At 43.0% G+C, this 25,452-nt stretch overlaps 1 protein-coding gene across 7 annotated transcripts in view; it reads left to right on the forward strand.

The window, feature by feature from the left end:
* MYOF (myoferlin) overlaps positions 1-25,452 on the forward strand; it is a 170,530-nt gene that overhangs the window by 112,419 nt on the left and 32,659 nt on the right. For 5 of the 7 annotated variants that reach the window (XM_021943485.2, XM_021943483.2, XM_021943480.2 and 2 more), the window contains 14 exons: positions 705-819; positions 3,546-3,651; positions 5,124-5,269; positions 8,244-8,417; positions 9,363-9,471; positions 11,203-11,280; positions 13,262-13,443; positions 13,537-13,695; positions 13,804-13,902; positions 15,145-15,306; positions 17,328-17,493; positions 20,809-20,885; positions 22,753-22,809; positions 24,547-24,558. In XM_021943485.2, coding sequence (XP_021799177.2) covers positions 705-819; positions 3,546-3,651; positions 5,124-5,269; positions 8,244-8,417; positions 9,363-9,471; positions 11,203-11,280; positions 13,262-13,443; positions 13,537-13,695; positions 13,804-13,902; positions 15,145-15,306; positions 17,328-17,493; positions 20,809-20,885; positions 22,753-22,809; positions 24,547-24,558 — 1,642 coding nt within the window. The remainder of the gene's footprint in view (positions 1-704; positions 820-3,545; positions 3,652-5,123; positions 5,270-8,243; positions 8,418-9,362; positions 9,472-11,202; positions 11,281-13,261; positions 13,444-13,536; positions 13,696-13,803; positions 13,903-15,144; positions 15,307-17,327; positions 17,494-20,808; positions 20,886-22,752; positions 22,810-24,546; positions 24,559-25,452) is intronic. The other 2 variants (XM_009214983.4, XM_021943482.2) reach the window with 1 other exon arrangement.

Below are 25,452 nucleotides of genomic sequence, written 5' to 3' on the forward strand. Positions count from 1 at the left end.
AGGAAAAACCCCCTCATTTGAGTAGGTTACCTGGCAGAAGACTTGAGTCAAAGTTGAAACCTCTGTAACTTTCCTCTGTGGGTTGTCCAAAGAATCCCAAATCCAAGAGGAAAATTAACATGGCAGAGAGTCCGTATGGATTTCCCAAACGCCCAAATGGAGTTTGCAGTCTTAAATGACCTGGTTTGGCTGTCTACCTAGGAACTCTCCAGAAAACTTAAACTCCTCCCTTCAGTTTGTGTTAGCAAGCCGCATTTGGCTTCATGAGACTGTCTCCACTGTTTTAAAAAATAGCGGGGACAGCTCCCTTTTCTTTTGAACTGTTAGCCAAGAGTTTCATTGAGAAAAAGCTGAGCAGCCCCGAACTGCAACAGAAACATGGGAGGCTCTGTCTGTGGTCTCTGTAAGAAGCTGCCCACAATACTGTTTTCCCAGACCCCATCCTCATTACTGAGAAGGAGCAACCTTGCTAATGTGAGGAGGTCTCTATGATTTAGGTCACATTGTTCCAGCAGGCCCTTTCTTCAAAGGAATGTCAAAAGCGATTAGCACAAAGAGGAATTTGGAGTCAGAACCAACAGGGGTAAAGTGAGGAGGGAAGTGGTACCACTCCCAGGGTGTAGATGCTTCCTGAGTGTTGGCAATCGCGGAGGCTGCCAGTTACCCGGTCTCCTTGGGTAACTCGAGCCCTCCCCGCCCCGCAGCTTGCTGACTGAAGCAGATGCGGGTCACACGGAGTTCACTGATGAAGTCTATCAGAACGAGAGCCGCTACCCGGGGGGAGATTGGAAGCCGGCCGAGGACACCTACACGGATGCGGTGAGTGGCCTGCTCCGGAGAGGAACTCTCACCTGTCACCTCTGATCGCGATCTGTGGGGAACCCAGCAGCCACCTGGCTTGGGCTTTACCCTCTCCTCTGCTCCATCTTATGTTCTACAGAGTCTTCCACTTACAGCTTAAGCCACACAAGTGCCACAATAAGTATTTTCTTTAGAATAGAAAGGAGGCCTATTTAACTAGATGTTGAAACATGATATAGTTTGGATTGTGCAAATTTTTTAGGTAAATTTTTATTATTATCTAACTAGAGTTTTGTTGTTGTTGTTTGAGGGTTTTTTGAGATGGGCTCTTTCTGTTTCCCAGGCTGGAGCATAGTGGTGTGATCATAGCTCACTCTAACCTCAAATTCGTGGGCTCAAGCAGTCCTCCTGCCTCAGCGGTAGCTGGGACTACGGGCACATGCCACCATGCCGGAATAACTTTTTATTTTTTTGTAGAAATGGGTTCTTATTATGTTGCCCATGCGGGTCTTGAACTCCTGGCTTCAAGCAATCCTCCAGCCTCAGCTTCACAAAGCGCTGGGATTACAGGCATGAGACACCAAGCTTGGCCTAGTTTTTAATATTGTAACAAATGAAATGTTTCTGTCTTTAAAAAATCCAAGCAGCGTTAAAGGAAATCAAAAGTAATTCTTCTCCCCAATCCATATTCCACTCCCCGAAGATAATCACTGATGTCTGTTTTCTGTTCATAAACAAGTATATAACTTCCTTTTTCCCTGCCTAAATAGAATTGTGTTGTACACACAGTTTCATAGCTTGTATTTTTCACATAATAATGTATCTTGGACATTTTTTATATCAATGCATATAGATCTATGAGCTTTTAAAAAATGGCTGCAGAATGTTTTATTATATGTACCTACTCTAATTCATTTAATCCCCTCTTTTTGGGCATTTAGGTGCTTTTGGTTTTGAGTCGTTGGTTTTTATAAGCAATGTAACAGTGAACATCCTTAAACATACATTTTTATATGTTTATGGAAGTTTATCTGTAGGGAAGATCCTTGCATTTGGTCTAGGTTTCAATGCATATAAAATTTTGCTAAAATTTTATAACCTTCAAAAAGGTTTCATAAATTCATATTTTCAACAAAAATACGAGAAGCCTGTTTGCCTAAACATTCACCATCCATCCCACTTTATAACATTTGCCACATATTATAAGTGGTATCCTGTTGTTATTTCAATTTTCACTCTCTTAAAGTGAAGCTGAGTATTTTTTCATGTTTATGGGCCACCTTTTTTTCCTTCGCTTAGGAGCTTTCTTTTCATAACTCTCTTCAGTTTTATGCAAACTTAAGTCAATATTTCACATAAATTTTGCTCAATTGTGTATGATTAACATTATGAACCTCCAGTAGCATTTCCCTGTACTCAAAAACATGTGTCTGCCAGGTGTGATGGGTCACATCTGTAATCCCAGCACTTTGGGAGGCTGAGGTGGGTGGATCACTGAAAGTCAGGAGTTTGAGACCAGCCTGGCCAACATAATGAAACCCCATCTATACTAAAAATACAAAAAGTAGCCAGATGTGGTGTCGGGTGCCTGTAATCCCAGCTACTTGGGAGGCTGAGGTGGGAGAATCACTTGAATCTGGGAAGGGAGGTTGCAGTGACTCGAGATCGCGCCACTGCACTCTAGCCTGTGTGACAGAGAAAAACTTTGTCTCAAAAAAAAAAAAACAAAAAAACAAAACAAAGAACAAAACAGGGCCAGGCGTGGTGGCTCATGCCTGTAATCCCAGCACTTTGGGAGGCCTAGGTGGGTGGATTGTGAGGTCAGGAGATCGAGACCATCCTGGCTAACATGGTGAAACCCCGTCTCTACTAAAAATACAAAAAATTAGCTGGGCATGGTGGCGGGCACCTGTAGTCCCAGCTACTCGGGAGGCTGAGGGAGGAGAATGGCGTGAACCCGGGAGGCAGAGCTTGCAGTGAGCTGAGTTCGTACCACTGCACTCCAGCTTGGGTGACAGAGCGAGACTCCGTCTCAAAAACAAGAAACCAAAACAGGCCAGGTGCAGTGGCTTACACCTGTAATCCTGGCACTTTGGGAGGCTGAGGTGGGCAGATCATGAGGTCAGGAGTTCGAGACCATCCTGGCTAACATGGTGAAACCCCGTCTCCACTAAAAATACAAAAATTAGCCACTCATGGTGGCGGGCACTTGTAATCCCAGCTACTCAAGAGGTCGAGGCAGGAGAATTGCTTGAACCCGGGAGGCGGAGGTTGCAGTGAGCTGAGATTTCACCATTGCACTCCAGCCTGGGCAACAGAGCGAGACTCCATCTGAAAACAAACAAACAACCAACCATGTGTCTTTAATGTTTTACCCATTCTCTGATGGGTTCTTTCCCATGTAACCCCTCATAAAGAGAGTTGCACCATTTCATAATATTAAGTTGAACCATGAGAAATTGCTGAGATTCAACCACTTTAACCTACAAAAACAGCAATTGCACGTGATTGAACCTAATACTATTTCCCTAATAGTAAAAACAAAAGGTAGTTTAAACTAATTATTATTTAGCAATTGTGAATAAACAAAGATTAGAGATTTTTCTGAGTGAAATGGATCTCTAAGATGGTATCTAAGTAAAGGTGTGAATGCCATAGTTAAGTGAGGAACTATATCGGACCCTTTGCATCTTACTGACATTATGGCTTACCTCTCTTCTTTGTTTTTATTTTTGTTTTGTAAGAACGGCGACAAAGCAGCATCGCCCAGCGAGTTGACTTGTCCTCCAGGTTGGGAATGGGAAGATGATGCATGGTCTTATGACATAAATAGAGCGGTGGATGAGAAAGGTAAAATTGTACATCTGTGACCTGATCAGGGCTCTGCAGCAGGGCCTTGGTTAATCAGGGTAAAGTTTGCTTGGGAGAGAGGGGCCTCACTTTGGTCTACGGCAGGGGTCCCCAGCTCCCTGGGCCACAGACCGGTACCAGTTCATGGCCTTTTAGGAACAGGGCAGCACAGCAGGAGGTGAGTGGCAGGCAAGGGAGCCTTACCATCTGAGCTCCGCCTCCTGTCAGATACGCGGCAGCATTAGATTCTCCTAAGAGCGCGAACTCTATTGTGAACCGCACGTGACAGGGGTCTAGGTTGTGTGCTCCTTGTGGGAATCTAGCCATCCTCCCCTACCCCACAACCCTGTCCATAGAAAAATTGTCTCCCATGAAACTGGTCCTTGGTGCAAGAAAGGTTGGGGACCACTAGTCTGTGGCATCTGGGTCATGTGGCACCATCTGTGACTAATCAAATGTAGAATCCAAGGGACAGGCAAGTGTATGGACAAGTCCTAAGTGGGCAGGGGTGAAAAACATCAGGTGATGGGGCCAACTGGTTGGGTTTTGAGATGCTTGGGGATCCAGGATGAGAATTTGGGAGGGAGCTGGAGTCAAGATTTTCTCTATTCTAACCACACCCCATAACCTCCCTGGGAACATCACATTCAGGGCCCCCTTGACTCAGACAAGAGAACTGTAAACTACCCTTAAAGTCATCCTGTGCAGCAATGATGCAGACTATTGATACAGCTTCTGGTGTGTGTCTTTTTCTGAACCATAATTAAAGTTAAGTGAACAATAGCATTTGGAATTATCAAAAGAGAAAATCTGATTCATTTCTTTCTTTATGCATGGTGCATAGAACTGGCATTGACCCAGAAGATTTCAAATCAATTGTAAGCTCTTCGCTGATCTCAATGCACACACCAGATCTTAGAATAATCGTTAGTATTTGACTGGGCAATAACTATGGGCTAAGTATGACCCTAATGCTTTGCAAATGTTATTTTGATAGCGTTAAAATACTGTAACCCTATCAAAAGGTGTGTTTTATCTTTACAGTGGGGAAATTGGGCCATAGGTGGGTTTACCAACTTGCTGGAAACCTATTCAGTTAACAGCCAAGATGTGGCGATGCTAGGATTTGAACCCAAGCTGTGCAACTGCACAGTCCATGCGCATACCTGGTGTTTCTTCCTGCCTCTTGAACTGTGCTTTATTCTTAAGTGCACTCAATTACCGTGAATGACTGGAAGCCTAAAAATGGGGGAGAACATGGTCACCAAGGAAGCATTTTGAGGAGCTGAATGGGAATGAGGCTGTATCCTGTTTGGCTGAATATCCCAGCAAAGTGAAAACAGCCACGCATTCCGTCACGATAGTACAGAACATTTGGGGGCAGGAAGAGTGACCGAATGTTTCCTGGAGGTTTATTTGGTGATCTGGCAAATGCATCTCTTTTGGGTAACCATTCACAAACTGTGTTCCAGGCTGGGAATATGGAATCACCATTCCTCCTGATCATAAGCCCAAATCCTGGGTTGCAGCAGAGAAAATGTACCACACTCATAGACGGCGAAGGCTGGTCCGAAAACGCAAGAAAGATTTAACACAGACTGCTTCAAGCACTGCAAGGGTAAGAGAAGCAAGGGAAGGGAGCTGGATTGGGGAGCTCTGCCCTCCTGACCACAAAGTCCCAGCTAACTAGCCATTTCTGCAGAAACTACTCACAAATCCAGAGCCTAATACTGCACTCAACGGTTCTCAAAGTGAGTCCACCCCAGCCAGCAATGTCATCATCACCTGGAAATTTGTTAGAAATGTCCCACCCCGAACCTACTGATTTAGAAATCCTGGGGGTGGGCCCAGCCAGCTGTAGTTCAGTAAACCATCCAGGTGATTCCCAGGCAGGCTAAATGTTGAGAACTGCTAAAAAGGTGTTCAAAGAAACAGAAACTATTTTGGCAGCGTAATATAGTAGCGGTAATAGCTCAGGACTTGGAACAAGATGTGTAAGGATTCAAACCCTGAATTCCCTTTCTTTCTCATCTGCAAAATGGGAATAATATCTATACCTTTTAATTTGGGTATTGTAAGCTTTAAATAGAATAGTAATACGTAGAACAATAACACTCATAATAATAAGTGGCATGTATGGAAGTGGCTTTCTCTAATGCTAGGTACTCAATATGCATCATCTATAGTCTGTAAGGTTTGGATTTTATGCCCATTTTACAGATAATGCTCACAGAGTTTAAATAGACTTGCTGTAGGCCAAATGTTTAGTAAGTGACAAAGCTGGTGTTGGAACCCAGGCTAAGCTAAGTCCAAACAGGAACTCTCTCTATTCCACAGAATGGGTAACTCTGGTAAGTACTATGACATTATTTTTATTAGATGGTGAGCTTCTGGAAGCAAAAATTGAGCCATAGTCATCTTTGTATCCTCCTTGCTAACTCAGAAATGTGCTCCCAGTAAATAATCTAGTCAAATAAATGAGCTAATGAATGAATGAGTCTTTTTTTTAAAATTTAAGTTCTAAGATACATGTGTAGGACATGCAGGTTTGTTACACAGGTAAATGTGCGCCATGGTGGTTTGCTGCACCTATCAACCCATCACCTAGATATTAAACCCAGCATGCATTAACTATTTATCCTGATGCTCTCCCTCCCTCCACTCCCCGGCCCCAGTGTGTGATGGTCCCCTCCCGGTGTCCATGTGTTCTCATTGTTCAGCTCCCATCTATAAGTGAGAACATGCGGTGCTTGGTTTTCTGTTCCTCTGTTAGTTTGCTGAGGATAATGGTTTCCAGCTCCATCCATGTCCCTGCAAAGGACATGATCTTGTTCCTTTTTATGTCTGCATAGTATTCCATGGTGTGTATGTACCACAATTTCTTTATCCAGTCCATCATTGATGGACATTTGGGTTGATTCCATGTCTTTGCTATTGTGAAGAGTGCTGCAGTGAAAATACGTGTGCATGTATCTTTATAACAGAATGATTTATATTCCTCTGGGTATATACCCAGTAATGGGATTGCTGGGTCAAATGGCATTTCCGGTTCTAGGTCTTTGAAGAATCGTCACGCTGTCTTCCACAATGGTGGAGCTAATTTACCCTCCCACCAATAGTGTAAAAGCGTTCCTATTTCTCCACAGCCTCACCAGCATCTGTTGTTTCTTGACCTTTTAACCTCTATTCTGACTAGTGTGAGATGGTATCTCATTGTGGTTTTGATTTGCATTTCTCTAGTGATCAGTGATGTTGAGCTTTTTTTCATATGTTTGTTGGCCACAGAAATGTCTTCTTTTGAGACGTATCTGTTCATGTCCTTTGCCCACTTTTTAATGAGGTTTTTTTTTTTTTTTTCTTGTAAATTTGCTTAAATTCCTTGTGGATTCTGGATATTAGACCTTTGTCAGATGGATAGATTGCAAACATTTTCTCCCATTCTGTAGGTTTTCTGTTCACTCTGATGATAGTTTCTTTTGCTGTGCAGAAACTCCTTAGTTTAATGGATATCTCTTTATTGTTTAATTATCCCAGGCTGATGGGGTGAGAAGTTGCTGAAGGTGCTTGAACCCTCTCCTTCCACACGAGGGCACCAAGTTGAAGTGGGAAGAACACTGAGCCACTAGTTAGAAGGCTCAGGAATGGCCCGGCTCTACTAATGAGTATTTCCGAGACTTTGATCATGTTTCCTAACCTGCCTTACTGTTGGCTATGTGAAAATTTTCACTGCTGCTATTTATGTTACTAGAGGGTCAGGTACAAGATTATGCTTAACCTGCATTTCACATTTATTCAAAGTGAAAAAAATAGACCCAACAATAGTTACCCACATGGAGCTCTCATTTCTCAGATCTGAAATATTATTCCATATTATTTTACATTTATTAAATCCAGTCATACTTTTAAGGTATTTAAATCAAATTTCTGCTGTGAAAATGTCAGCTGTGTGAAAGCAAAGACCCTATCTCTTCTTCACTGCGTCCTCAGCCCCTAACACGATCCCTGTCACATAGCAGGCACTCATATTTGTTGAATGAATAGAATATAACATTGAAAACCGATACCACTGGTAGATCAGTAGATTTCAAGCTAAAAAGTACCACACGAATGTATTAGTTATTACAGAAATAACATATTCTGATCTATCACTTAATTATTAGTTATGGCAGCTATTAGCTCAGGCAAGACATTTAAACCTGGGAGGGGGCATTTGATTTTTGTCCTACATATGTAAAATGGAGATGCTAATGTTTTACACACTATATCACAATAGCAACATTTTTGTGAACTAATGAAGTGAGAAAACAGAAAGCAATTTGGGAAAGAATCCACTTGCTTCACCCACCCCCAAATCAGGTATGCCCACAACTGTGCTGTCATTGTCTGGTTATCTCTCCGCACTACCGCAGTCCATCAGCTCTGCAAGGCAGACGTCCTGTCTGGGTTTTTTCTTTTCTGTATTTCTGGCTGTAGCTCAGTACTTGGCACAGAGTAGATTTTGAATACTGTGTATCTGTTGATTGATCAAATAACCTGTTTTATCAATAAAAGGAATATCAGCATCATCATCAACATGTTTACTTCTGTTTTAGGCCATGGAGGAATTGGAAGACCAAGAGGGCTGGGAATATGCTTCTTTAATTGGCTGGAAATTTCACTGGAAACAACGTAGTTCAGATACCTTCCGCCGCAGACGCTGGAGGAGAAAAATGGCTCCTTCAGAAACACATGGTGCAGCTGCCATCTTTAAACTTGAAGGTGCTCTTGTAAGTACTAGGTTGCCAGAGCGCAGATCATATTGGTATAGAGAAAATATGTGAGTGTTGGGTACAGCACTGCCAACTCCATAGAGGTCCCTGTAAGCCTGGTACTATAAGATGGCAAATATTCACAGGTTGAGGGAAAGCCACACGTCCTGGGTGCTCAATACCTCATGTAGAACGAATAGACCATTAACACAGGAGTGTTCTAAGAAATACTACTGTCGACACACCTGCTTGACCTAGCATTTTCCAAATGTGTCTGTTCCAGGACCCTCGTTTCAGATAACATCTATTCACATCCCAGGCACAAGTTCCTGGAATCATATCTTGGAAACTGCAACTGTTCAACAAAATATTCATACATATATTCATAAAGATACAGATGTGAAGGGGAGGAAGTCAGAAGGCTAGCTCACAAAATTAGAGAGCAATACGGAAGCACATATGGAAGCACAGTAAAGAAGTCAGCGGGGAAAAGCAGGCAGGTGGAAGGAAGGAATAGAGAATGGCAAGGGGTGATCTAAAATAATAGGGTGGTCAGGAGCCATTTCTCAATAGCCTATTTTTGTATTTCTGCACTCTGACCCCACAGTACTCTGCTACTGCTGCTCTTTCTCTTCCTTATCCCATCCTTTTACTCCCTATTTATCCTCTACATTTTTCCTTTTTTCCCCTTTCTTTCAGCAGCAGGGCTTGGCAAACCTGGACTCGAGGTAGGAGGGCTGGCTCCCACTTCCTGCTCGGCTGCTTTCCAGCTAAGCGACTTCAGGGAAGTCACTTGCTATCCTGGGACTTATTCGTCTTTTTAAAAATGGGATGTTTGCACGATAACATCTTTTAAAAGCTAGAATTCCATTTGTTTGTGATTCTTGCCTGTTGGTTGGTTGGATTGCTTTTAGGCAGTGTTTATTGACTTATCTGCTAATTGACTCTGTTAATTGACTTTAGGGGGCAGACACTACAGAAGATGGGGATGAGAAGAGCCTGGAGAAACAGAAGCACAGCGCCACCACTGTGTTTGGAGCAAACACCCCCATTGTTTCCTGCAATTTTGACAGTGAGTTTTATTTTATTTTAATTTTATTTATTTATTTACTTATTTTTTGAGACTGAGTCTGGCCCTATCACCCGGGCTGGAGTGCAGTGGTGCGATATTGGCTCGCTGCAACCTCCCAGGTTCAAGCGATTCTTCTGCCTCAGCCTCCTGAGTAGCTGGGACTACAGGCACACGTCATCATGCCCAGCTAATTTTTTGTATTTTTGCATCTTCTCCATGTTAGCCAGGCTGGTCTTGACCTCCTGACCTCTCAAGACCCATCTCAGACTCTCAGAGTGCTGGGATTATAGGCGTGAGCCACCACACCTGGCCAGCAGTGAATTTTAAACATGACTTTGTGAATTCCGCTTCTGTAACTTTGATCTTAAGAAAACTCTTCAAATCACCAAATATGATTTTTAAAATCTCTTCATGCAAACATGACTTTCATTTTCATCCTTGATGAAATGGGTTTTTAAAAATGCAGTTGAAAACCATATCATAGATAAGGTGAAGGGTGGTCAAATCACTGATTTTAACAGTCTGTCTCGTATGTGCTTATTCTGTCTAGTAAGCCCCCCAAAACTGAAATTTTTAACTAGGAAAAAAGGCACAAAAATTTAAATCATGGTTGGTTTCAATAATAACCTTCAGGATTTTTGGAATGAGACAGACCTGCTCTACAATAATATTAGCAAATGCTTATATAGGTCTTAGAATGGGCTAGGAACTGTACATATTATAACTTTTTAATCCTCATAACAACCCTATAAGGTAGATGTTATTATTGTCCCCATTATACAGAAGAAGGAACCAAGGTACAGGAAGATTAAATTACTTGCCCAAAGTCTTATGGCTTATGAGCACTAGAGAGATTTGAACTCAGGTCGTAGAGCTCCCAGAATCTGTGCACGGAATCATAATGCTCCGCTATCTCACAAAGAGAGAGAGAGAAAGAGAGAAAGAAACAGAGCGAATGTGTGTGTGATAGAGAGACAGAGAGAATATAATAATAAAAGGAGTATGAATATTTTGAAATGTCAAAGAATCTTTTAGATGATAATTGTTTCCCAGATCTGATGCTGAAGTAGTATAGAAAGCTCTATTTCTATAATTGCTGGAGACCCAGCTTCATTGTAAAGGTCTGTGATAATAAGTAGTACCCTAAATTCAGTTAGTTTATGACAGAGGTAATGTTTTCCTGATTGATACACTTTGCATTGAGCTTACTATAGTATTTTTTTTTAATAGAATTTTTGTTTTTAAGACCGAGTCTCACTCTGTTGCCCAGGCTGGAATGTAGTGGTGTGATCTCAGCTCACTGAAACCTCCGTCTCCAGGGTTCAAGTGATTCTCGTGCCTCAGCCTCCCGAGTAGCTAGGATTACAGACGTGCACCACCACGCCCAGCTAATTTTTGTATTTTTAGTAGAGACAAGGTTTTGCCATATTGACCAGGCTGGTCTCCTAACTCCTGGCCTCAAACAGTCCGCCTGCCTCAGCCTCCCAAAATGCTGGGATTACAGGCATGAGCAACCGCACCCAGCCTAAAAAATAAGTTTCATTTTACAGGAAATAGAACTACTTTGGGAGGCCACATCATCACTATTCTGTGTGCTCTTTGCTGTGGGGAACTATAATAGAGTCAAGTGACCCATTTATCAGAAACATGTATTTTTTCCAAATATTCCAGTAAAATAGCAGTTTACAGTGTTATGTTTCTTGTAAGTAATCTTCATCCTGTTTTTTTTAGGAGTCTACATCTACCATCTGCGCTGCTATGTCTATCAAGCCAGAAACCTCCTGGCTTTAGACAAGGATAGCTTTTCAGGTAAAGGAAAAAAAAATCTCCATGCTACGCATGATTACATAGCATGCTGTTTTGCTTCTGTGTTTCAAGTGAATGCTTTTTGTCATTTCTAACAACAAAAACCCTTTACATGTTGAGATTATTTTTGCATGCTTGAAGCAAACTGCTCAGTGATTAGATAAATCATCACGGAATGCTTTAGACACCATTGCTGGGTGCTAGTGATACACAGAAGATACTTTTGATACTAATAGATATTAATTGATTAAGTAATAAGAAGCACTGAGAAAGTGATTTCTCATCTCTGTTTATATACATGGCTGCGTTTTCATCCCTGGACCCTCGGGTTGATTGGTAAGTTAAGATCCTTTAAGTTTTTTTGTAGGCTCTCTCAAGGTATCAAAAAGATGACAAGTTTGCCCATTTGCCTACAGCACCAGGCTTTGAGCAGTTTGGAGTACATGTTAACCTTCTCCTCTGCCTGCTCCCCACATTCTCAATAACACAAAACCATGAGGCTTTGTCATCTCTTGCACTGACACCCAGCTGCTTTTGTTGCTTTGGACTGGTTCTGAGAGGAAGGCTACTGGCAAGGGACGGGGGAGGAGGGGAGAACAGGCCTGTCTGGGGATTTCAGTCCTTTCTGCTGAACCATGGATAGTTCAGGCTATCTGAGGAACATTCCACTTCGGGACTCAAAGCCCAGCAGAGTTTCCCTGGGCCTTCTGTGAAAACACCTCTTAACCCATTTCCCGTTTGCCCCGAGAAATGAGTGCTGGCGGCGAGCTGTACTTTTTCTTCCAAACAGGAAGTGTGTTAGAGCATTTGACTGACAATCTCATGTGCTCGCATCAATTTTGAAGCGTGTTCCAAGCACTAATATTTACCAATATTTGTGAATGGTTTCCTTTTCTTACAAATTTGACCAGATTCAAGGTTATCCCTGCGATATACATCTCCAACAGGGTCTTTGAAGACATTTTCAAATATTTTCCACCAGGGGGCACTCTATCACTGAAAGTTTAAAAAAAAAAAAAAAAAAAAAAAACTTTCCAAAATTCTTGACTAAAGCTTCCTAAAACTCTAAGCACATTCCTTGCAGTTTTGGAGATAGAAGAATTATCATCAGGGCAAAAGCAAAGGGTTCATATGATGGCTCCCCTGCTAGAAACCAAGCACTTTTGGCTTATACAAAAGTTTCAGGCTAGATACTGTGTTATTTTTCAGATAGGTCAGCCCCCAGGCAACTGCAAAAAGGTTTGATGAAATTATTAGCATGGAGGAGAACATGGATTATTTCTCCATGCATAATATTGCTTTCTCTCCATTCTTAAGTATAGTGAGACAAAGTTTTCTGCTGTCATAGATTGTAAACTCTATGAGCATTTGAGCTTTTCCTGTTACTGTTGTACTCTTGAGACCTAGAACTCAATAAATATTTGCTGAATGAATGGATTACCATCAACATTAGAAACAACTATAATAAAAACTAGCATTTATCAAATACTTCCTATAGGACAGGCTCTGTCCCAAGTAGCTAACATTCCTTATATCATTTCGTCCTCTCAACACTGTGAAGCAGATACTACTTTCATTGCATGGAGGAAGGGATCAACGTTTAGGAAGATTATTTTTTCCCTCAAAGTTACGCAGCAGGGGTGAAGGGTGGGTGTGGACCCCAGGTGTATCTGACTGCAGAGCCTCACTCAACCATGAGTGCAGTACTCTTGCAGAGAAAAACTGTGGGCCCCATTAACCTTGGTGGGGACATACTCCAAAGACAGACCTCTCAGTACACATCAGGGTCTGGCTTCAGGTGCCTCTGCTGCAGTGCCAGAACCTTCCATGGGGAACTCCCTGCTCCCTAGAAACCCTGTCTCCAGGCAGGTGGTGAGAGCCCACTGTCATTATATCCAGAGGAAAAGAATATAGTTGCAGTGAGTGGTTCTGGGGAGTTAGATTTTAGCCATGACCCCGTTGTTATTCTCTTTTTCTGTTTTAGATCCATATGCTCATGTCTGTTTCCTTCATCGGAGCAAAACCACTGAGATCATCCATTCAACCCTGAATCCCACATGGGACCAAACAATTATATTTGATGAAGTTGAAATCTATGGGGAACCCCAAACAGTTCTGCAGAATCCACCTAAAGTTATCATGGAACTTTTTGACAATGACCAAGTGGTAGGTCATTTAGAATTTCTAAGATAACTTGGGGATGATGGAGATTTGAAGGGATGAATGTTGGGGAATTTAAGGATCACTTTGTTTCTCTAGGGCAAAGATGAATTTTTAGGACGAAGCATTTTCTCTCCTCTGGTGAAACTGAACTCAGAAATGGACATCACACCCAAACTTCTGTGGCACCCGGTAATGAATGGAGACAAAGCCTGCGGGGAAGTTCTTGTAACTGCAGAGCTGATTCTGAGGGGCAAGGTACATCTTCCTCATGTATTCTGTCAACTGCTTAAAATGCATGTTAGTTCTAGGCACTGTTTGCTTGAACTAAAGTGAGTCATTGACATACCCATGTTTGTTTCACAGGATGGCTCCAACCTTCCCATTCTTCCCCCTCAAAGGGCACCAAATCTATACATGGTCCCCCAGGGGATCAGGCCTGTGGTCCAGCTCACTGCCATTGAGGTATGCGGCTCCCCACGTGTTACTCATCAAATCAAACAGATGTGACTGCAGAGCAGGAATCTTTTGTATAGAAAATAGAATCCTGCTGCGTATTTTCTTGCTATCTCCAACTTCCTTTACAACTTGTCCAAAAACTGGAGATATTCATGGGAGTAGAAGGCTTGCTGAGGCAACAAGGAGAGGTCAATTTTAACATTCCTGAGGGCATCTAAACTCTGCATTTACTGGGAGCCAGCAGGTTTCTGAGTTTTTCAGGTCAACTGGAGAACTGGGAGAGGGAAGATGGACCAGAAGGGAATGACGGTGTATATGCCAAGAGATGGGGGCATGGCAAGGAGGCAGAGATAGAAGTTGAATGGGAGCAGTGAGCGATGTTAGCAATGTTGACATGTCAGATACAAGCTGATGACCCCAACCAGGTGGCTTGATAGACAGTGTCTGGCCCACTCTCAAGACTTTCCCCTGTCCAGTCAAGCAGCTGTTAACACCCCAACATTTCCCTTTTCTGGCTCTCTTGCTAAGAGTTCTCAAAGGCTGAAGCTATCACTTCGAAATGCTTGCATGTCAGACACCGTGTTAAGAAGTTTACAGGTGGGCTGGGTGCAGTGGCTCACGCCTGTAATTCCAGCACTTTGGGAGGCCAAGGCAGGCGGATCACTTGAAGTCAGGAGTTCGAGGCCAGCCTGGCCAACATGGTGAAACCCTGCCTCTACTAAAAATACAAAAATTAGCTAGGCGTGGTGGCACATGCCTGTAATCCCAGCTACTTGGGAGGCTGAGACACGAAAATCGCTTGAACTCAGGGTAGGGTAGAGGTTGCAGTGACCCTAGTTCGTACTATTGCACTCCAGCCTGGGTGACAGAGTGAGACTCTGTCTCAAAAAAGAAAAAACAAAGAAGTTTATAGGTGATCATCAGAATAACCCCATGACAGATAACACAATCAGTCTTGTTTGTAGATGAGTCATAGAGAGGTGAGTTACCTTGTCAGTGCTGACACAGCTACTAGATGGCACAGCCAGGATTTGATTCCTACACTCTTAACTGCATTGCTTTTTTAGGGGCTCAGGCAGGAGAAAGAAAGGGGCAAGACCACTTTCTTTGCATGACCTATAAGCTTACAAGGATAATGTTCAAATTAATCGTAAAGACTTTGCCAGTAGTTAAGACAGAATTTTTACTTTTGAGTGTTATTTTTAAAGTGCTGGGTTACCTTCTCCTCTCTTTAAATTGTTTTCTTAGATTCTAGCTTGGGGCTTAAGAAATATGAAAAACTTCCAGATGGCTTCTATCACATCCCCCAGTCTTGTTGTGGAGTGTGGAGGAGAAAGGGTGGAATCAGTGGTGATCAAAAACCTTAAGAAGACACCCAACTTTCCAAGTTCTGTTCTCTTCATGAAAGTGGTACAGTATCGATTCTCTGTAATCACCCATGTGCGTTGAAATATGAAAGTCTGTGCCTCACACACACATGCAAACACACACAGTTTATTTCCAAAATCTGACAAATACAAAAACCCTGCCTTATATTCAGCTTGTCACTGACTGTTTCCCCTTAAATTCTCGCACTGTGGCAATGCTTTCTTAAAGCTTCAAAGCAACTCCAGTGGCACAGAAATATCTGTGAGCAATATGTATTTATTTCTCTGGTAAACTTTCCATCTATTCAGCTATCTGTTACAGGCTGTTGGTCAACCCCATGAAGGCAGAATATTAACCCCCAGTCATGCATGGACCAGATATACCACCCACCCGCCCCCCACCACAGCCGTGCATGGACCAGAACCCTCTGGATAAGGACTGGTTGTCTGAGGAAGGGGCGGCTGTGCAGGAAGGTATATGGGGCGATGGGGCCATGACCCTGGCAGCCCGTAACTGTGCCCCACCTCCAGGTGCCCCTGGGATGGCACCTTTTTTGGTCCATTGAGGCTACCCTCTGGTTGTTAAAGATGTGAGAGCATTGGATCCAGTTCACAGCATCACTGACCCCATAATACCTGGGGCAAGAACAGGTCACCCAGTCTTTTCATTTTTAAAGAAGTTAATTTCTTAACTTTAAAAAAAAAAATTTTTTTTACTCTATTATATAAAGAGGTGAAATAAAGACAGTTCCTTACCTTGAAGTGTTGGAAGACCTACAACCATCCCATTCCTTTCCCCACCCGAGTCGTTTTCCTGACCTTGATGTCTCCAATACAGTGCTCTTGAACTCTAGGGTCACATGCTTTAACCTCTTATTTTACAGAGGAGGAAACTGAGGCCTAAAGAGGGGAAATGATTTATCCGGTGTCATAGTGTTAGGCCATGCCTTCTATATCGCAGTGACTGTGTCCTAACTACAGTGACAGCTGCAGCGCAGGGCTTGGTGCATTCTTACTCAGTACACCTCGTCTTTAATCCTGCGGGCTGAACATTTTCACCTCTCTTATGCCCACTTTGGGGAAAACCAAGAGGTAATGAATTTACACAAGGGGACGTCGCTAGCAAGTGAGTGGCCAGAGTCTGCACATAGGTCCCTCCAAACCCAAAGCCCATGCTCTCCTCCCTATCATGTGACAGTGAGCCACCAGGATGCTTCCAGTCAGGGTCCCAAAGTGGTTGCCCCTGGGCCACTCCCCTATCCTTGTCTACTCCCCACACCTCCCCCACCTTCCAAGTTCTAGTCTAGAATCTAGCCTTAGTCAGCAGAGAAGAGAAAAATCACTCAGGTGACCCCAGCTTCTACTCCTGTGTGAAGCCAGAGATAGAAGTTCACCTGAACCACATACCAAATGGGCCCCCAGGTCAGCTCATGCTTCCCCAATCAGGCATTGTCACCAAAGCCACCAAATTCCATGAGAGGGAGCCAGGGGGAGTCGAGGAAAAAGTAGCAATCCATTTCTGCACGGAATTTCCAGGGCGAAAAGAGTCTCAGCCACAGTTATTTCCCTTAGAAGTTCAGTTTTGTCTTGACCATTTCTAAAGTCTGCTCAGAACTTGGCTAGTAGATGACCAAAGCCCTGGGCCTGTTAGCCTTGCACATGTCCCCTCCCAGGAAGCAGAGCACAGGGAAGAGTACAGGGCAGTGACTGAGAGGAAAGAGCATGGGTCAGTGATTCCACACTTACGGGACGCAGCATGGAACAGGTACTAGTACTCTTCACATAGAATTCAACAATTTTACTATTACTCATGAAATAATGGGGGCATGGAAGAGTTAGCCAGGTGGTTCATGGTGGCAGTGCCAGGATTTGACCCAGGCAGTCTGGCTGACAGCTCACGCTCTTAAGCCCTGAGCTCCTTGCCTAGCACATGAGTAACTATTGTGAGTCCTCTGGGCTATGTGGCAGAGAGAATCTGGACTGGTCCATCGGGGGAATTTTTCTCAAAGCTGCCCTTGTCTGGTCTCGTAAAGAGAAATGAAACCTACCTTTGTGACCCCCCAGTTCTTGCCCAAGGAGGAATTGTACATGCCCCCACTGGTGATCAAGGTCATCGACCACAGGCAGTTTGGGCGGAAGCCTGTCGTCGGCCAGTGCACCATCGAGCGCCTGGACCGCTTTCGCTGCGACCCGTATGCAGGGAAAGAGGACATCGTCCCACAGCTCAAAGGTAACGTGCAAGTCTGTGCGGAAGTCTAGGGGCTTTTCATGCATGACTCTGATGTACTCTTTACAAACGTTCTCAAGGTAAGTCCTGGATTCATTAGCTACATTTTACAGATGAGCAAACTGAGTTGCGGTGTGTTATGTCACTTTCCTAAGGTTCTATCATTCGTAAGTGGCAGAGCTGGGCTGGAATCTCGGCCTCGTTTTAGGGGTGGGTGGCGTGCTCCAGGGATTCCTCTCTGAAGCGTCCGGCTCCCGGGTGAATGTAAGACTTCTTCTGAGGAAGTGTTAAGTGCTCATGAATGTTCCCTATTTACTTTTCAACAAGCAGCTAGCAAAGCAGGGAGAGCTGTTCCCACATCAGTGATGGGGATGAAGCCATTTCCTCCACCTTTCACTGAATGGTTAGGAAGCACTCATTGACTGTCACGTGCTCTTCTAGATACCTGGGGACAGTGGGGACCAAGACAGCCGTGTTCCCCTCTCACAAAGCAAGAGTCCAGCGGGGAAGGCAAACGAGGAAGTGTGCAGTTGCAGTCCAGTGTGATAAATACCTTGATGGGGAAAACAGGAAGCTCCCTGACTCCATGAACATTGACAGAGGAGGAGATTTTATTTCAGATTGCTTTCCATCTGTTGGCCTACCTCATTATCACATATAATTAATATGTAAATGACAGAGCAGGGCATAATACTTACTTTAGATTTCCATAATAAATAATAGCTAGTGATACAGCATTTTGCAATTACCCATTCAATAGTTACTTGCTTTTAGCTTACCATGTGCTAGGGACTGTGTTAGGGGCTGGGGGCTATATTGCATCAGTGCAAGAGATCCCAGGGCCCCTGGCCTCATAAATTAGACACCGTGGGAGGGCTGGAACAGCCTCATTCAGCTGATCCTTGGTGGCTTCAAGACTGAAGCAGATGTCTTCTATTTAAGCAGCTGTGTCACTAACTGGTTCTATTAAAACTTTCATAAGGGTTGGTATTGATTTTACAGAGCCTCTGAAACTCATCTGCTGTGTAGGTGTGAGCATCCTGGATCCCTGATTCAGAGAAGAGGGAGAAAATCCACAGTCACATTTAAGCAAAACTCTACATGTGCTTATCAAGAAATATCCCACGTAAAACATTTTATGCTGAATTGATGGTGCCTAAAATAGCAGCATTTTTGATAACAACAAGGATTGTTGTAATTGCAGGATTGTTTCATTTTAAGGTTACTAAATGGAGAGAAACCACTTTCCTGGCTTTTTTTTTCTTACTGTTTTCATGAGAGAAGGTTTTTTGGTCCAAATACATGAAATCATCCAGAGGGTACAAATGCTACACACTTTCTCTGGCCCTAGAATCACTTACGTGGATCTGTTTGTGTCTATTGCTCAGGGGTGGGCTAGGTCCAGGGCAGACATATCCTGGCTAGTGATTCTACGTAATCAGTGTAGAGTGTGGTCAAGGTTTCAGAGAGCCCCAGAAAAGGAAAATCTGGTCCTTTCATAAAACCAATGAGAGGTTAATGACCTCATGTTGGAAGTGCACAGAATACCATTCTCCTGTCCCTTGGGCTTTGTTTTCATGAGGAGGGTGAAGTGGAGAACTGATCCTCTAGGAAAGAGCTTGCGTTCAGTTGTGTTCCTGTGTCCCTGCCCTCTGGTTGTCTTGTTCCGTACTGTGCAGTTGTCAGGATCTGCAGGGGAGCCTCTCTTGGAAGTGTAGAGACTGCTTACAGGTCTACGGATGCCACCTAGATCTAAAACTACCTCACACAGTAACTGATAGATCACCGATGCTCAGGAAATGTCAGTCTCCCCTCCTCCCCAGTGTCCCCCTGATGGTTACTCCAGGCTCTGGTGTGGTGGTTAAAACACAGCTTTGGAGTCAGCCAGACCTGGGTTACTTACTCCCCAACTTGCCACTAATTGTTTCACCTGAAGCAAGTGACTTGCTTGCTCTTAGCTTCAGTTTGTTTTAAAATTTTTAAAACAGGGAAAATGGCACATATTCTACAGGCTTATTGAGGTATGAAATGAGATCATGTAAGTAAAGTGTTTAGCTGAGTGCCCAGCACATGGTAAGTACCAAAAAAGGTTTCTTGCCTCCTCCTTTATGTCCTGTATGTCAATTGCCAGAGTGGGTTAAACAGAAAGTTCTATCGGCTTGACAGAGTTTGTTCTGTCTCGGTTCTGGCCTCCTGTTAAATGTCTTTCTGTTCGATGCTTCTTCAATAAATGGAGATGTACCTCTCATCCTATCCCCACCCCAGGGTGAGGCTTTGGTACCCCCGCTTTAGCTGAATCAAATGTAGTAAGCCCAGGGACGACTACTGAGTCCATGCTCTAACCCCCAAATCCTGAGTCACAGATATTTTGGGAATTGTACATAAAGTCAGGGCACGTGTCTTCTCCCTATATATACGCTGTTGGGAATAAGGGCTGAATAAGCCAGTGCAACCTCAGACCTGAAATGTAAAACAATCCACCCTGCTTTTCTTTTCCTTTCCTTTCTCTTCTTCTTTTTTTTTAAATTTAAGTTCTAGGATACATGTGCAGAACGTGCAGGTTTGTTACATAGGTATACACGTGCCACGGTGGTTTGCTGCACCCATTAACCTGTCATCCACATTAGATATTTCTCCTAATGCTATCCTTCCCCTAGCCTCTCACCCCTCCTTTCCCTTCTTTTTCTTATTTTTCTCTTATTTATTTTCTGTGTCTCAGGAACAAATTTCAAGAAAAGAAGACTCCTTCAGATGTAGGCTGTCTGTATGTTCTCACTTATAAGTAGGAGCTAAGCTATGGGAACACAAAGGCATACACAGTGGTATAATGGACATTGGAGACTCAGAAGAGGGAGGGGGATAAAAGGCTGCATATTGTACACTACTCAGGTGACAGGTGCACTACAATCTCAGAATTCTCCACTATATAATTCGTCTGTGTAACCAAAAGCCTCTTGTACCCCGAAAGCTATTGAAATAAAAAATAGTTCCCCACCCCTACTCCTGCACCCTCTAAAGACATATATTGACACAGTTCTTTTTTGAGCACTTTCTGTATAGGCACTGGACTAATTATCTAAAACAAAACAGTGTGGACATATCCCCTAGAAAATGTCTAAAACCATATTATATTTGGGGAAATGTGATGGATTGTTGGGTTATTTTCTACATTCAGGAGTTGTCTTCCCTATTCCGTAAGTCTCATCCAAGAATAAACTCTACCAGCCACCCTATGGCTGTTAAACTTGAACTTAGAGTAGAATGTTCGCCACTATATTTCTCTAAGTATCTTAAATTTAAAAAGTATTTGTCTTGCAGCCTCCCTTCTGTCTGCCCCACCATGCCGGGACATCATTATCGAAATGGAAGACACCAAACCATTACTGGCTTCTAAGGTAGGCTTCAGAGCTCATCATTGGATGCTGTCAGTTTTATCTTCCAGATGTCTAAGCATTTGGTGAATTCAGTCAAACAACAATTTGTTGCAATTATAATCATCAGCCAATCCATTTATTGAAGACTGAGTATAGACAAGAGTCTAAATCTTGCACTCATCAACAGTTATGACACTGTGTAGACTAGTAGTCTTCAACCCTCACTAATAAGTCACCCAGAATACTTAAAATAAAACCCATGCCCAGGCCCCACCTCCCAAGAGGGAGAGGGACCTAGACATCAGTATGTTTTTAAATCTCCTCGAATGATTTTAATACGCGGGCATGTCTGAGAACCACAGGTGTAGACAGTCTGAGAAAGATCGTTTGCTAGAAAGCGAAGTGTCAGAAGCAAATTTATAGCATTGCAACATTCAGATCAGAGATAACACAACACGCCAGATTCTTTCCCCTACATAAAGCAGAAGTGTTTCAAAATTTCTAATGACGATATTTATCAGTATATGGGACACCCAGGTTTTTATATTCACTGTCATTTTGAAGTGAAGAAATTGGTTGAAATATTCACTCAAGGCCCTATTTTAAAATGAACTATTCCAGCCACTTCTACATGAAGGAATGGGGGAAAAAGTCTCAGCCCAGAAAAAAAGAAAACACCAAATATCTCCCTGTTTCTCTTGGCATCTACGATGAACATTCACAGCATGTTTTAATGTGCAAACTAGCCCAAAAATGCACATGATTGCACTTTAATATGTTATGTCCATAAACAGTGCCTTTAAAAAAATCTACTTCCTTCCCACTGCATTAAACTCACTAACAACTGGACCGTATAAAATATAGTCTCCACAGCCAGCACTGTGCAGGAGTGTGTTTGATTCTACTCTCTGGGAATCCTACATAGTCACAAACAACAATATCAAATTTCCAATCCCATAGGCCAAAACTACTGTGATCACTTTGTAAACCACCCCAAATATCCCTAATAATATGCCTAGTAGCCTTGGCAGAAGTTAATATACTTCAGATCTTTTCTGTAGATTTTTACAACTACTCTAGAAAAAGACATTTTAAGATCTTGCTGTATAATCTGCCTCCAGGTTTGCCATCTCTCATCATCAGTCAATTCTTATTACATGCCTTCAGTGTACTCAGTAGCCCTAAGTACAACTGAGGAACAGGAGAAGAATAAAGTCAACAATCTATGCCAGTATTTTCATTCACTTCTTAACCATAGTTAGGAAATGTGACTATGTTACTGTAGCAACACTTTATGAAAGTTCAGTTTACATCATAGAATTAAACATTGCAACATAGCAGGATTGGGGATGGTAGTATCAGTCATTCCCACTGTATTGTAAATTGCTTTAATCTGCCTGCTCTCCTAATATCTAGTTGAGGTACACTGTGTTGATAAGAAAGGCTGGTTGAAATCTCTAAAAATCTGAGTCCACTTGTTCATCAAAGTAGACATGGCACATCTGTACAAAGTCAAATAAACAAAGTTGCACTTTGAAAGAGCCAATAACAAGCTTGCGGATGTCCTGTATTACATGTACATGTAATGTACATGTAATGCACATGTATTACCACTTAATCCAGGCCTTGTGTCTGGGTAAATGGAGGGAATGCCTTAAAAATAACTATGCTGTTGCTGGGAGCTGGAGGCTGTGTCTTTGAGTGACAGTGTCACACTCCGGAAACTCATGGCATTACTCTGTGATGTCCATGGGAATTCTTAACAAATGGACTGAGCACTATCTCAAGAAAAGTGAGAAATAAGTCTTTGGGGAAAATTGGTCAAGTGCTAGCCAAATAACATGGACATGCGTACATGGCCATCTCAACAATTACCTTCCAATTCCAGTGCTTAAGCAGTATGTCAACAGCACTCAGCAAAATGGCTTCTCCAGCGACAGTGCATGTATGTATGATAAACAAATGCATGAGGCTGCCTGGGGCTGTGGGACCTTGGCCTAAAAACTTGAATTATTCTTACAACTCTTTCTATTAGTAGATTTTGGAGTGAAAAGTGATCTTTAAACAAACGTGATTGTTTTAAGCCTAAAAGAAGAATCTTCTGTGCAATTTAATTATTTGATTCCCATTGCAAGTTTATTATTAGATATAATAAAGCAAGTCACATCAGTTGCTTCCATTACCTTTCCACATGAACTAATGATCGTGTAGGCATGAATAAATTATCCCATACTAATCCTAAAGTTTAAAATCAGCAACTTGTCTTAAATAATGCCTTTTAGGCCGGACATGGTTGCTCACGCCTGTAATTCCAGCACTTTGGGAGGCTGGCAGTTGGATCACCTGAGGTCAGGAGTTTGCGACCAGCCTGGCCAACATGGTGAAACCCTGTCTCTACTAAAAATACAAAAAATTAGCCGGGCATGGTGGCGGGCGCCTGTCATCCCAGCTACTTGGGAAGCTGAAGCAGGAGAATCACTTGAACCTGGGAGACAGAGGTTGCAGGGAGCTGAGATCATGCCATTGCACTCTAGCCTGAGCAACAAGAGCAAAACTTAGTCTAAAAAAAAAAAAAAAGTCTTTTAAATCATGAACTGCTATTTTCCTTGAAATGGTTTGAATTGCGAACAAACGCATTCTAAAAATCTGATTTCAGGAACCATTGAGAATGTAAGAGTACTTTGGAAATAAAATCACTCTCTCCAAAATCTCAATTCAGCTGTGATGATCTAACCCTTAAATCTTGCTTTGGTATGAATCTAATAGAAAGAATTGCCTATCTGTCCCTCTGCCTCTCTTGGTAATTCCATTGTGCTGAATAAAAATCAATCCAGAAAATACCAAGGGGCACCTACGGAAGCAGCCCCATGGCCTCTCACATGGCAGCCGGAGGAAGATCCTTTAGGATGAACATAAAGTTAGGATCTCAGAAAAGGGTCTAGTCAGCATGTCTTTAAACTGCCACTGAGGACGAGCTTGGCTAATGCCCCAACAGATACCAGGACCACATTCAGGCCCCACTTCCCAGTTCTTCATTCTCTCATCTCCTGGATGGGCCCTAGATCGGGGTGGGTTCTCTCTGAAAAAAATCACGTGAAAGGATTTGGCCAATGGGAAACTTCACATCCTCATATTAGAGCAACTTTGATGGATGAGTATTTATTTGGTGCTGTAACATAGGCATGGTGGAGGGGGTACCTACATGATAACATTGCAGTCAAACATATCTTGTGACAGGACAGTTTTTTGTGGGGAGGAGAATTACACCAAGTTTGGAGATATATTTTAGGAACTAAACGGAATGTAAGGTCTGGAGCAGGGCGATGAGCAGCTCCATACCCTGCTCCTGTGTGAGCTGTGAAATGTCTAACTCCATCAAAAACATGAGATGGGGGGGCAGAGAAGGGGCTACTTCCAAACCTTTCATTGTAATACTGTGTGTAACCTTTTGCATATTTTCAGAAAAGAAACCAGTAAAGTGGGTTCAGTTGTGGGCTCATCTTGACTTAGAAAAATTTAAATAATTTAAATAACTCATCAAAATGTAGATAATATAAGGCATGCATGAATAATAATTTTTCCTTCTTTCTTTCTCTTTAAACCTCATGTTCCTGGGGTCTCCATATCTATGTGACCTGTTATATGGTTCGCCCTCTTCCTAACCCGACATGGGCACGAGCAGCTGACAGAAAAGGTAACTATGGTATACATTTTGCCACATCTAAGATTCATGGACCAGGCGTGGTGGCTCATGCCTGTAATCCCAGAACTTTGGGAGGCCGAGGCGGGCAGATCACCTGAGGTCAGGAGTTCAAGACCAGCCTGACCAACATAAAGAAACCCTGTCTCTACTAAAAATACAAAATTAGCCGGGCATGGTGGTGCATGCCTATAATCCCAGCTACTCAGGAGGCTGAGGCAGGAGAATCGCTTGAACCCGGGAGGCGGAGGTTGCGGTGAGCTGAGATCACACCATTGCACTCCAGCCTGGGCTTAAAACTCCACCTCAAAAAAAAAAAAAAGGATTCATGTATTTTCTGCCCAGAATTTTTATGGGAATAGTTTTTTCTAAATCTAGGGGGGCCGGGCCCAATGGCTCACTCCTATAATCCCAGCACTTTGGGAGGCTGAAGCAGGCAGATCACTTGAGGCCAGGAGTTTGAGATCAGCCTGGCCAACATACGAAACCCTGTCTCTACTGAAAATACAAACATTCACCAGGTGGGTGGTGGGTGCTTGTAATCCCAGCTTTTCAGGAGGCTGAGGCACAAGAATCGCTTGAACCTGGGAGGTGGAGGTTGCAATGCAATGAGCTGAGATTGCACCACTGTACTCCAGCCTGGGCAACAGAGCGAGATGGTGTGTCAAAATTTAAAAAAGGAGCTAAATCCATGGGTAGGTTGCTGACCCATAAAGGGGAAGTAATTCTGTGTAAGTATGTGTAACACACATGCATCACACACACACACACACACATAAATAAGAAGCATATAATGTAATATATAACACAAATAAGAAGTAGCTTTTCAAGGCTGGGCGCAGTGGCTCACGCCCATAATCCCAGCACTTGGGGGGGCTGAGGCGGGTG

Source organism: Papio anubis, chromosome 11 (assembly GCF_008728515.1).
Source record: "Papio anubis isolate 15944 chromosome 11, Panubis1.0, whole genome shotgun sequence".
Classification (NCBI taxonomy): Eukaryota; Metazoa; Chordata; class Mammalia; order Primates; family Cercopithecidae; genus Papio; species Papio anubis.